This window comes from Sorghum bicolor, chromosome 10 (assembly GCF_000003195.3).
Source record: "Sorghum bicolor cultivar BTx623 chromosome 10, Sorghum_bicolor_NCBIv3, whole genome shotgun sequence".
Classification (NCBI taxonomy): Eukaryota; Viridiplantae; Streptophyta; class Magnoliopsida; order Poales; family Poaceae; genus Sorghum; species Sorghum bicolor.
The window spans coordinates 1,839,365-1,853,080 of NC_012879.2; the positions used below are offsets into that span (position 1 = coordinate 1,839,365).

The following is a 13,716-nucleotide window of genomic DNA, read 5'->3' on the forward strand; positions in this document are numbered from 1 at the left end:
ATTATGTCAAGTAGTTGGGTCTTTCCCATTTTCCAAAAAGTAATAAACGTAAGCACAACAACTTGCAAACAATAAAAACCGTGCATCACGAAATGTCACTGCAACAAAGATCATATGTCCCTTTGTTTTTTTAATCACAATTAATTGGCGGACTGCTTAACTAGCTAATAATTGGAAGTTAAAGTCAGCACCTGTTGTTCTCACGTGTGATGACTAATCTTGGGGCGATTACTGTCAAAGATAATAATTAATTTCTTTTATTGATTGATCGATGGAGTCCCCGGCCCATCGATTTCCTTGCGCTCTTTTGCACATCATGGAAAAGAGAGAGATGGGGGGAGACAAATTTGCGCAAAAAGATTAAGTGATGAACACTACAACTGAACTAACCGCGGCAACAAAAACATGCATATGCGCGTGAGAACAGTTTGTTTTTATCGTTTCCCCTGAACAATAAGTCAAAAAGCTATTGTTGGCTTGCTTGCTGTGGGTAGCTTCTCTGATAGCCTGCTGCTACTAGTACGTACCAGTACTATATATCTTTTTGTCCATCAAAGTGCAATGCAACCAAAACTAGTTTTAAAATAAAGATATATTGTAAAGCTACAAGATATATAATAAGGCTTTTCTTTTCATCTATCTCTCCCAGCAATTAACAACAAGCAGCAGCAAGTGCAACCAAAGCTGGGTTTAATATTCACATTCACACACTCTTCTTGCTTTGCTACTCATCACAAAATCATCACCGTACCCTTGGAAGATGATTTTTTTTGAAAGACCTTGAAAGTTGAAACAGCCAGAACTACAGCTATAGTTAGATAGATAGGCCAGCTGGAAGGAAGAGGTAGCACAGCATATCCCTTTCCGTTGCTGTTGACGACGGCAAAAAATGGCATGGATGCTGTTACAGCAGCAGCAGCAGCAGTGTGTGGTGGTTGCCGTTGCCGCGGTGGTTTTGTGCGCCCGCCCGACATGGGCAGATTTTCACCTCGGCCGGGGTCGTCAGCCGTGCTTTTCCCAGAGATTTTTAAGGTCGTGAGTCACGGCTGCCGATGGCGGCCGCTCGCCTTTCGCCGCCCCTCTTCCGCGCTCGCTGCCGCGGCCGGGCCTCCCTCTCCCTTGTGCCGTTTCTTTCATGCTCCCTCTCTCCTCCTCGCTTCCATGGCTGGCCGGCCGGGGTCCCACCAGCTTTGGTTGCTCTCTCTCTCATGGTTGGTGGCACTTCCCTAGCCTGGCGAAACTAATCCCACTAGGCGGTGTCAGGGGAGCTATATATAACCACCTCCATTGTAGCTTGTTTCCTTGTACCCGGCTTCTCCCTCACCGGCTTCCAGCTCCGGCTCCGGCAGCTGAATATAATCACATCACCGATCATTCATTCCCTTTGCCTACTACTACTACTGCTATCTCCTTCAATTCTCCTGCCATATCGATATATATCAAATGGCGGTAGTAGTCGACGTCTGAATCATCGTACTCTGATACTACATACAGACAGACCCACTTCTTCTTCCTCCTTGTTGCTCTAGTTCCTCTTACTCTTAGCTACAGTAGTAGCTGTTAGCTTGGCTAATCGATCGATCGATCATGAGCATCTCGGTGAACGGGCAGTCGGTGGTGCCGCCGGGGTTCCGGTTCCACCCGACGGAGGAGGAGCTTCTGACCTACTACCTCAAGAAGAAGGTGGCGTCGGAGCGCATCGACCTGGACGTCATCCGCGACGTCGACCTGAACAAGCTCGAGCCATGGGACATCCAAGGTACGTGTGTGCTGCTGTACATGATCGAGATCTCGATTGTCTCTCATTGCCTGGCTAGCTGTGCAATGCACGGCTGCTGCCCCTTGCCCCCTCCTCCTCGATCCTGAACCGACGAAATGATGCGTGCTGAATTGGCAGAGAAGTGCCGCATCGGTTCTGGCCCCCAGAACGACTGGTACTTCTTCAGCCACAAGGACAAGAAGTACCCGACGGGGACGCGCACCAACCGCGCCACCGCCGCCGGCTTCTGGAAGGCCACCGGCCGCGACAAGGCCATCTACGCGTCCGGCGCCCGCCGCATCGGCATGCGCAAGACGCTCGTCTTCTACAAGGGTCGTGCCCCGCACGGCCAGAAGTCCGACTGGATCATGCACGAGTACCGCCTCGAGCCGGCGCTCGACGTCGACGCCGCCGCCGGTAGTGCCTCCGCCCACCACGCCGCCGCCGGGGCCGCCGCCGATCATCACCCCTACTACACCTCGTCGTCGCCGCCTGCTCTTCCTACCGCAGTACGTACTAGCTACTCTCTTTATACTACTAGCTGTATATATCTAGCACAGGTAGCTAGCTAGCTCCCTGTACGAGTGTACGTACGTCGTACGTACTTTGCATGCAACTGTTCAAGTGACGTACCACACCGTGACGGCGACGGCCACGACGACGACGAAGAAGAAGAAGCAGGGGAAGCAGGGCTAGCTTCTTCTCGATCGTACGCGTAGTAGCTAGAGATGGAGACGACGACTAGTGTGTGTGTGTGTGTGTGTGGGTGACTGCTGTAGCTGAGGTCGCCATCCATGGCGCTGCCAAGCTGATTGGTTGGTTGTTGGAAATGGGGCAGGCATGTCCCGCCACGCGAGTGGGAGTGTTGCTTTCGCTCTCGCTGTCGTCGTCGTCACCACAGGAAAGGAAAGCGGACTACTGGGGACGGACGGACGGACGAGGCTAGGTTAATTGGGTAGGTTCGTGCTGCACTATAGTACGTACGTTTCAAGGAACGACCGGCCATTAGCTAGCTTAGGTAGCCTGGCCTCGGGGGGGTGGTTGGGTTGGGCGCGGCAGGCGGCCATGGCCTGGCCACGCATGCACAAAATCCGATCCGCGCGCCACCAGCAAGATCAGACGACACGCCGGCGAGCCAACCAGACACGGCCGTACCTGTACCACCACCGCGCACGTTACGCCGTACGGACGCCGGCCCCGGCTAGCTGGGACAGACAGCGTCAGGAGTGGTAGGACACTGATCGACACGCACAGAAAACGGCCGGAATGCTGCTGTACCACTACCACCTGCACCTGCTGACCTTGTTGTTGCAAGGCTGCATCACCTGCCTAGCTGCTCTGGATGCTACGTACGGCGACGACTGCTCTGATGATATCCAGGAGCTCTATCTCTAACGAACGGCCACTGCCAAACAAGCGTGTCAGCGTGTGTACGAACTGGTGCCGGAGCAGCTACGACGAGCATGCGTACGTACGTGGATGATTGGTGACGACGAGATAGAGATATGCAATGCATGGCCTGCTCCCTGCTGGTCCAGGTCGGCCGGCCGGCCAGCGACGACTTCCACACAAACGATGCGTACCTGCACTAGCTGCACTGCACTGGTGGACAACGGGCATACGACGACAGACAAGTGTCTGTGTACTGTATATTCGGTGTACGTTTGTATCTAGCTTTTCCTTTCCGGAGGTCAACCCTGAGCTGAGGAGGACCGACGGCGATAAGAGGGCAGGCAGCTTTTGAGCTGGATGGCTCTGTTTATATGATCATCATGCATGCCGATATCTCGCATGTGGTTCTAGCTAGCTAGGCTATTCCTATTATATATCTGCTTATTTAGGTAGTGTGGTAGTGGTACCACTGGGATTATATTGGAGCAGCATGCATGCAGCTAGCTAGCTAACTCCTTTTTGCAGAAATGGACCATCCAGCTTTGGATGGATATATATGCTTCATAGTTCCAACCTTTAACCCTATCAGGAAAACAAATTTACCATGTAGCATCCCTCTACTATAGATTGCCAGTAATAATCTAGACAGATCACTAGTTACATGCATGCTAAGAATTAATACTTCACTTCTCACGGTATATGTTAGGTGCCCGATCTTTCGCCGTTGTTCGATTCAGACTATTCTAATTTTGTTATTGTTTGACTATAGAAGAAATTGTGAATTGGTGTCTCATATATAATTTGTCCTTGTCCGATTGTACTAGTTGGTTGTTTAAGATCGTGGCCTGAAAATTCAGCCACTTAATTGGAAGGCTGGAATATAGCAACTTGATCCCTTCATACTTGCAGTAGTGACTTTATATGCCTTGCTTTCTTTTTCACGAAAATTGATCGATCTCATGTATTTTTGCTGATGAATTGATGGTGAACGTGGTGCAGATCCGTGGCGCGGCCGGAGACCAACAAGCGGCGCAGGAGCAGGAAGGGTGGGTGATCTGCAGGGTGTTCAAGAAGAAGAACCTCGTTCACCACGGCCAGAGCAGCGGCGGCGGCGTGACAGCAGCAGGATCCAAGATGGCGTCTGCGGCGGCGCCCATGGAGGGCAGCCCGAGCCACTGCTCGTCGGTGACCGTCATCAGTGACCACACCATGAACAAGCACCAGGCGCAGGCGATGCTGCAGCACTCCGCCAGCGACGACGACGCGCTCGACCACATCCTGCAGTACATGGGCGGCGGCGGCGGCAAGCAGCCGGACACCAAGCCGGTGCTGCTGGACCATCACCACCACCACCACCTAGCTGCAGCAGCTACTACGACGACCACCGCGTGCTCTGCCGGCGGCGCGGGTCTCTACGGGAAGTTCATGAAGCTCCCGCCCCTCGAGCACGCCGGCGGCGGCGGCGGGCTGCTGCCGAGCCCTGCAGGGGCGTGCGACTACGGCGCCGCCGACGCCTCGGGGATCGCCGACTGGGACGCGCTGGACCGGCTCGCCGCGTACGAGCTCAACGGCCTCTCCGACGCGTCCAAGAACATGTCCGCCTTCTTCGACGAACCCAGCGCCACCGCCGCCTTCTCCTCCTCCTCCTCGTCCGTGCACGCGGCCGCCGTCGACGGCGACCTGTGGAGCCTGGCGAGGTCGGTGTCGGCGTTGCACGCGGACTTGACGATGAACAACGTCTAGTAGTCTACTACTAGCTGCCGACCAACAGCTAGTCCCGACTCCCGACATCCATGGCGTATGCATGCATGCATGCCGCACCACTAACGACTACTCGACCAGCAACATGCATGCATGCATGTGTGTGCTTGCATTGCATGCGTGCGTGCGTGCCCTAGCTAGTGCGTCGTGCTCCCGTAGTGCATGGCCGCCGTACGTACGTATTGCACGCTCGCACGCACACGTGTACGTACACACGTATGTACGTACGTGCGTGAATAAACCCTAGGGAGACATATACATCCATGGCCGGACAGCTGGGAGCTGAGCTTGCTTGGAGCTCGCTCGAGGTGTGCAGTGCAGTGTGGTCCATCTGTGTGTAAGCACAAAGAAAACGGAGGGAAAAAAGACATTGTGATTAAAGGACAGCGTGGTAGTTAGCTAGTAGAGAATATATATAATATACATTATTATCCATGCATCTACCATTTGTACCTAATTAAGCTATATATATAGCTTACTATATATTATTACAAACCGCTTTTGGTTTTTTTAGTGCAGTGAGGTGTGATATCATTTCATCTCATTTCTATTGCTAGCTCGTGTGGTGCATTAATTGTTAACTACCGTGAGGATTTATATAGATCCGTTTGGACATATTAGTGTTAATGATTTATTTAGATCCGTTTGGACCCATTAGTGTGTTAATAATTAGCATGTAGAAATCCAAACAGGCCTCCAAGTTCTAGATCTGCTAACTACTCCCTCTGTTCCAAATTATGTCATTTCAATTTTCTTCGAGAGTTAAAGCATCTAAAGTTTGATCAAATCTATATAATAAAATAATAAGATTTATGATAAGAAATAAATATCATTAGATTCTTCATTAATTATATTTTCATTTTGATGTCACAAGTCTTTGTATTTTTTCTATAAAATTGATCTAACTTGAGATGTTTTGATTCTCAAAAAAGTTAACATGACTTATAATTTAGGACAGATGGAGTATTAACAAGTGTAGATGCTAACAATTAGTTCATTAGTTGATGAAAGGATGCTAATGGGTGCTAATAGTTCAAACATCCCTCCAACAAACTATATAACCCCACCTATTAGCAAGCTAACCTTGATTAGCTAGCTAATAGTTAGTAGCCTTTTATTAGCTATAAGCTACTGTAGTTAACTATAAGCACTAATAGTCAGTAGCTTTTTAGCTATATATTAGCTAGTTAACTATTAGCACCATTAATTGTATCCAAACATCCTCTACTAATGATTAGATTTTCATCAGCTAGTTAGCTATTAGCACTAGTGGATCCAAACATGACCTAAAGAATCCTTATTATTACCTTTTCGCTCCGTTGTTAATTTGTATAAATGGAAATCGTTGTCTCTCGTGTCGTGACAAGAGGAAAATAGTCGGGGAAAAGGCAGGCCCCTTTGGCCCCTCCAGCTGTTTTATAGAGATATATGGAGAGAGGGTGGCCAAAAAGCAGAGATGTGAAGGCCGGCCACCATGTTTTGCTTACCTAGCTTTATCGAGCGAGTGAGCATATATATTTTGCATTGCTCGTGGTGTTGAAAATATATATTGCTGTGTGGATGTCTCGACACCGCTCGTGTCAGCTGCCTGCTAGCTAGCTCGTGCCACATGGACGAGTACTTTTATCGCCTTGTCGCGGTCAATCCGTGGTGTTAAAATCTTCCACGATCTGGGTTTTGTTTCTTCTCCAAACCTTTACCCCTTGCTTTTTGTTACTATACTCCTCCATGATGGCATAGGTGAGCTAGAATTATTGTGCCAGGGGCTGTCACGTGTGTCACGCACCCATGCACGTATGGAATGTGTGTATAAGATATATATATACACATCGAAAAGTTTTCAGAGAAAAGTTGCGTGCATCAGCTGCAGTCAGAAATCTAGAAGCTTAAGTTAATTATTGTTACCGCACGGCAGGCATGTATGCGTGCATGCATGGGGGAATTTGGTGATAGCGGCGACCCTGCATGGTGGCGGTAGATGGATGCTAATTGGACAGTGACGAACAATTCACCAAGCTAAGCGTGTAGATAGAGTCTTCAAAGTGCAGGGTGGTAAAAGAGTGACATGTGTATACCAGTGTGTTCAAAGTGTAGGTAGAAGAGTGACATGTACCTACTACCATGAACCTCTGCTGATACGGTTACTGGTGGACACTGGTGGTTTAGAATAGAACACATATATATACATGATCGTTTCAGAAAAAAATGGATATATAAGATCTATGTTAAAGATTTGATCTCACCGGAGTCATTGAAAGAAATGTAGAAGATTCTGTTTTGAATGGTCGAGAAAATAAGGCCATGAACCCTGGCTAATCAAGATGTGCCACTAATTGTGAGGAGCCTACCGCCGCGTATCATGTTAATGGACTATGTATTTCATTGAAATAGTCCAAGGAATGGCCTTTTTTGTGAGAACAGGAAATCAAACACCCGACTTGTAGGTTTCACTTTCCTGCATCCTTACCACTGCAGTAAGTGCACATCTTCTTTATATAAGATATGTTAACAAGCTACACACCTGCCTAACACTGGTGGAGGTCCGGCGACCCTGGGCCTCCTCTGCTCGGGCTGTTCGATGTTTAACTCTACTGAATCCAATTACTGCATGGCCTAGGTATAGGGGAGATCAAATCTATTCTCTTACTTAGCCTGCTAAACTGCCTGGGTTCTTAAAAATTCTTGTGTTGTTTGTCAGTGATCCTTTGTTGTAGTTGGTGTTGTGTTGTGTGTGTTGTGTTCTCTTACTTAGCCCTCTTGCTTTTGCCTCTGGGCTCACGACCCGAACCTTGTACTGGGCGTCTGGCGCCTTTTATTACTGACCTAGCTAGAATCTGTGGAAAATTATTCAAATATGGATTATCGTCCCTCCGGTGACTTCTCAAATAAAAAGGGCCCACTGCTGCTGCCTAAGATTTTAGTTTGGGACAATAGGATAAGAAAACTAGCTATATATGTGTTGAAAAATAAAGCAAAATGGTATTTTTATCCAAAACACAAGTGGGCTGCACTTCTTTTGAATTAGGTAGAAAAGTTTTACAGGACACGATTAGCACCGCTACAGCATCCAACCACAACACAAGTCATGGTAAAGTTTATCTTGCCGCATGTGCCCTCACTCTCTCACCTATTGGATTTACTTTGAGAAGTGTGTAAACACACATCTCAATACGAAACTGCTTTGAGATGTGTGTTTGCACACTTCTCAAAGCGAATCAAATGAGTGGAAGAGTGAAGACATGTGTCCGTAAGGGTAAAAAAACCGCCTTCGTCAAGTCATCAAGGAACGACGTACTCAAGGCTGCATAGAAACCAGGTCAAGGAAAGCAAAGCAAAAGGTTACGGAGAAACTCTATGCATCAACATTTGTAGGAAATAGCTAGCTTTTGCCCTATGATAACCATGTCAAACTCATGGTTGAACATGGATTTGCACGCTGCAACTGTCGGCTCTTCTTGATTTGTGGTCCAAACATGTGGTCCATTACTCCAGCTTAAAAAGCTAGGATGATGATTTCCATGAAGAAAGGAGCGCAATGCAGCACTTCAAAGGTTGTTGTTGTGTGGGCACTTGCTGCATTCCTACTATGGAGACCAACAATTATAATTCTCAGTTTATCTTACTATTTACTCCCTCCATTTCAAACTATAAGTTATTCTAAAAATTTGGAAAGTCAAAACATCTCTAGTTTGATCAAAATTATAGATAAAATTACAAAGATTTATGACATGAAGTAGGTATACTATGAAAATATAATTACTAAGAATCAAATGATATTTAAGTTAGTATCACGAATGCTATTATTATATTATATAAATTTGATCAAACTTGAAATGCTTTGACTCTCAAAAAAAGTTGGAATGACTTATAAGTATGGACGTAGGGATTACTTATGCATCTTCTTATTACTTGTATATTTTGGTTGAATAATGCATTGACTTTTACTTGAGACTCAGAATCCGGTAGGGTAGTGCTATATGCTGTGCTGTGCAAAAACACGCAATGATGTTGTTTGTATTGTGCAAGGAAACAAATGGCCATTGCGCATTCTTGTTGTGACAGAACTTCAGACAGGACATTTCGTAAGGACTTCAGCAGCTAGTTTCGTGTTACATATGAAGAGGACGAACTGATGTGCACAACACATATGCGTACTGTTGGATGGCCTTGTTCAGTTACAAAAAGTTTTACAAAATGGACATTGTAGCACTTTCGTTTGTATTTGACAAATATTGTCCAATCATGAATTAACTAGGCTCAAAAGTAACTTTGCAATTAGTTATTTTTTTATTTATATTTAATGCTCTATGCATATGCCGTAAGATTTGATATGACAAAAAATCTGAAAAATTTTGCAAAATTTTTTTAGAACTAAACAAGTCCTCATGTATAGGTCCACATGAAAAGAATGTAGTCTAAAGGTGTGGACCAAGTGACCAACCGTTGGTACATTTGTCACTTCTTGTGTTAACTTAAGAGAAGGAGAAGACCGATGAAGAGCTCAGAAGACAACAAATCAGCCTTCTGCTGTTGTCAAAAAAAAAGTCAGCCTTCTATTGGCTCACAAGATAAAGATAAGACTGATGAAGAGCTAGCTCGAAATGATCATATGTAGAGAAGTTTAGGTTTTAAGCATTTAATATCGTAAAATCTTCTCAATTTTTTACCACAGTCTACATATACGATGAAATGACACCTCGATGAGTTTTATGATTTTCAAACTTTATATGGATTTTATATAAGTTTAAAACACTTGACCGGCATGTGGCTCGTCATGTTACGCGAAATAGATGCGCGAAATTTGATGCAAGTTCATGGATAGGAACTCAACATACACCAAATTTCATGAATAATTTTTTCAAAACACTACATTGCATTATTTTATTCACCTACAGTTCAAATTTAAAATATCCAAAAAAATCAAAGAAAAGAAATAAATTAAGAAAAAATATAAAAAAGTCAAAATTGGTCTAAATTTAAAATTGAGTTCAAAACAATGTATTGTAGCACAAAAAAAACTAGGCTCCAAAAACAAAACAAAAAAAATCTTTAATAAGGGCACAACCTGGCCCTTGGCAAAGGCTCCTTTACCGAGGGCTCCAGGCCTGGCCCTCGGCAAAGACAGCCGAGGGCCTCATCTCGGGGCCTCGACAAATGTTATTTATATAAAAATATTTTTTTTAGGTCCAAACACTAGATAAAAAAACTATTGTCGAGGGCCTGGCCCAGCGCCCTCAGCAAAGACTTTAAAAAATTGGCCGAAAAACTGGGTTCAAAAAAATCTTTGTCGAAGGCATAACGGCTGGCCCTCGGTAAAGCCTGACGGCTCTCGGCCGCCATGACCCAGCAGGCCAAATTTGTCGAGGACATATTTATCGAGGGCCTATCTTTGCCGAGGGTCGAGCTCTCGGTAAAGGCCTCTTTGCGGAGGGTTAGTCTTTGCCGAGGGCTCCTTGCTGGCTCTTGGCAAAGCACGTGCTTCCAATAGTGAGAGTTTCCAAGTGTGAGCAAAGATTGGTGGAAAATACTAGATAGGAGATCTTGCAAGCAAGACGATTTTGTTCCAAAGATTGAGAAGCTAGGTGGAGATCCACAACCTTGGTGCCTTCCATCGGTAGTTGTACAATGCATCTTGGCGAGATCCTCAAATCTTGTTGTTTGTTGTCCAAGGTTGAGAAAATGATGTTCGTCGATGTGTTATTTCATCGCATATGTAGACTCATTAGTATCATCGCACACATAGTTGAAGTCACATGTGAAAATTTGGAATTTATATTTTCCTAGTTTTCTTAAAAAAAGAATTGACCAATGAGGGAGGAACTACTGAGTAATAATAAGGAAGAAAATAGGCACCCAAATTCAAGTTGGAGAGTACTCTAACCTAGGTGATTGAGTGTATGACCACACCTTACTTCCTTTTCCTTTCTTTAGGAAACTTTTCCAAATTTTGTGGAGCACGCTAACATCCTCCTGTGATGGTCTTTTATGCGATAGTAGTAGTGTTTGTAGGATTTAGTTTCGACACATAAAAAAATAATCTTGTGTCTCCTGTGCTGATTTATGTGCTTGCGATGCAAATGTTTTTTTTTTCTTGAATAGGTTGAGATACAGGTGGGCTGATTTCAGCTCTGTGCTGAAAGCCTGAAACTGATGAGGAAACCAATAAGTTGTCAGTTTTGTGATCGCAACACATAATGACTCCATCATCAGAATCTACAAATAATAACCTCCCATGGATCACGTTTATTACAGCATTATATATTGTAAGACCAAATCACAAGGTGCTAAGGAAATTAAAACAACCTCGCTCGTAGTTAACCTGTCGAAATATATATACAGTAGTGTACATATATAAGAACCTGTTGCTTGTTGCATATATGAACGTAGCACCTTAGGTTCGAAAGCGACCAGCAGGCCCTGCGGCGACCGATGGATGGATTCCTGTCGTTGTTCCCCTACCAAAAGTGACAAGGAATTATGTTGCAAACTGACCCATCTCACGTGAAAAACGTACGTACTTCGCATTATTGTTGCAGCTGGCGGAATCAAAAGAGAGAGGGAGAGAGAGCGAGCCTAGCTGCTATATATCCATCGACGGTGGTTAAGTTCACCGGCCCGGCACCAAGTGTGTTCTTGACGATTGCAAACACTCTGGACACTGGCCAGAAGCCTAATGATTATTGGTGAATGGCGATAGGACGACGATTTTCTCCAGCTAGCTAGCTAGCTGCTGCAGTCAAGGACACTGAAAATGCATGTTAAACAAGCACCAGGCCACTCTGATGTAGTGATGTTGATCTCCAACTACATCATCCATCGGTTGATCAGCTAGGTCTATTAATTTTCTTCACGCTAGGAAGAACTTGATCATTACATGGAGCAATCACATTGTACTAACAAAGCTATGTGTAGTGTACCCACATGGACACATCTAATGCATCTCCTCCTACCACGCCTATTATTGTAGGCCATCTTGTGTCCACCTAATCCTGGGTTGGGCTACTGTATGTCTACACTGTACGCGACACACCATTCCGGCCCATCTATCTATATATCTCAAGTCAAAGCAGAGGGAGATTTATTCCATTGGGTTTGGATTTTGACGGCTCAACGCATGCCCTTTGTCGTCTTTGTCATTCAGGGCATTCATCAGCTCATCCGATCCTCCACAATGCATATTGCAGTGCAGGGAGACTGTACCTTCATCGATAATCCCTGAGACGATATGCAAATGCAATACATACATCATGCCGACACATTATCAGAGGCTCGTACGTCTAGTTGGACATATATAGAGTCTCTAATGTAAGATTAGAGACTGATCGTTTCGATCCCGTGTCACTAATTAAGGTGTCTCCTTTGCGTATTAATTTTTGACATAGTGATGCATGAAAAAGCACATGATCCCTTGCAGCAACAACTTGCATAGTTGCATTTGCAGGATGCTGTGCAGGGGGATGGATGGATGGATGGATGGAGTACGTCGTAACGCCAACGATGGTGGCCGGTCTTGTCGATCCCTGCACCAACCTAACTGAAGTCTATAATATGAGAGGCGCAGGGAGATCGGATCGGATATGCGAGGCGAGTGGGGACGACGAGGCCCGTCGACGATGGGACGGACGGAGCTGGGAGGTCAGCTTCGTCAGAGCTCAGTCCGGCCGGCAGGCGTCACCGTGGAGCGAGAGGAAAACGACGCGCCGAGGCCCGGAAAAGATAACGAAACCAACGACGGGGCTTGTCGATCGACGATCGCCGGCGGCTGCCGTGTCCTTTTCTCCCGTCTACCGGCCGTGTCTCGTGATCTGAACCCAGACCACACGACCTGCTTCCTTGGCGATCCCATCTCTGCCTCTGGAAAAAAAAAGCTGATTCGGACTTGCACTGCACTGCATTGTGAGGGGGGGAAGAAATAGGGCAAGCTAGCTCGCTAGCCGTATCGATCTGTGAGGAGCAAGTTTTTCGCGCGAGGCCAGACGAAGATGCCGCAGCTTAACTTAGCTTTGGTTAAATCATGTCGTAACCTCTTGTGCCGACTAGTCTAACCAACAACCCACGCTGTACCAGTTCAGTTCAGCATGAAGTGCTACCTCAAAGGACCGTACCTACGAATTGGAGGCCCATGTAGGATGCAAAACACAAGATGAGGCCCTTAAAATATGAAAAAGTCCACGTAACCTCTCCCTGAATTTTCACAAAAAAATTGTTTTTTTCATGAACTTTGAAATCGGATAAAACATTTCCCTTAACTTTTGAAATTATTCATCTTACATTCCTGATCCTGTTATAAGCAGTTTTGAAGACGATTTTATCTTGTTCTTTTTCATTTATTTTAGCTGAATCCTTGAAAAATCATATAAATCACAGAAAAATCATAAAATAGAAAATCAAATTTTATTAGACTCCACATTAATAGATCTATACAGTACACATATAATATGATATACTTTAATACATAGTTTTTGCCATATTTTTAGATCTATATTTTTGTGTAATTAAATGAAATAATTCATAGTTGCAGTTTCTTCAATTACGGTAAATTTTTATCATGGGCTAATTATTGTATGCTTAAAATATAATAAAAATTTATACTCATTAAATCATGTATAATTTAGTTATAGATTTTATTTAGGTTTATGCTTGTTAAATATAAATAAATATTGGTGTAATGATGAGCTAGCTAGGAACTTGATTCGTATCTTGCCTGTTCCAGCAGGCCCAACTCCGGCATGGATTTTCTATGCGGGAATGTTAAGATAACTTGAAGGTTTGTGGGAAGGTTATTGGATGGACTAGTCGTAATC

The 13,716-nt window shown here is 45.2% G+C and overlaps 1 protein-coding gene across 1 annotated transcript; it reads left to right on the forward strand.

Annotated features, from left to right (window-relative positions):
- On the forward strand, positions 1,055-5,446 carry LOC8069067 (NAC domain-containing protein 43). Its single transcript, XM_002436372.2, has 3 exons — positions 1,055-1,759; positions 1,898-2,268; positions 4,151-5,446. The coding sequence occupies exons 1-3, from the start codon at positions 1,588-1,590 to the stop codon at positions 4,892-4,894; spliced, it is 1,287 nt and encodes a 428-aa protein (XP_002436417.1). The 5' UTR covers positions 1,055-1,587; the 3' UTR covers positions 4,895-5,446.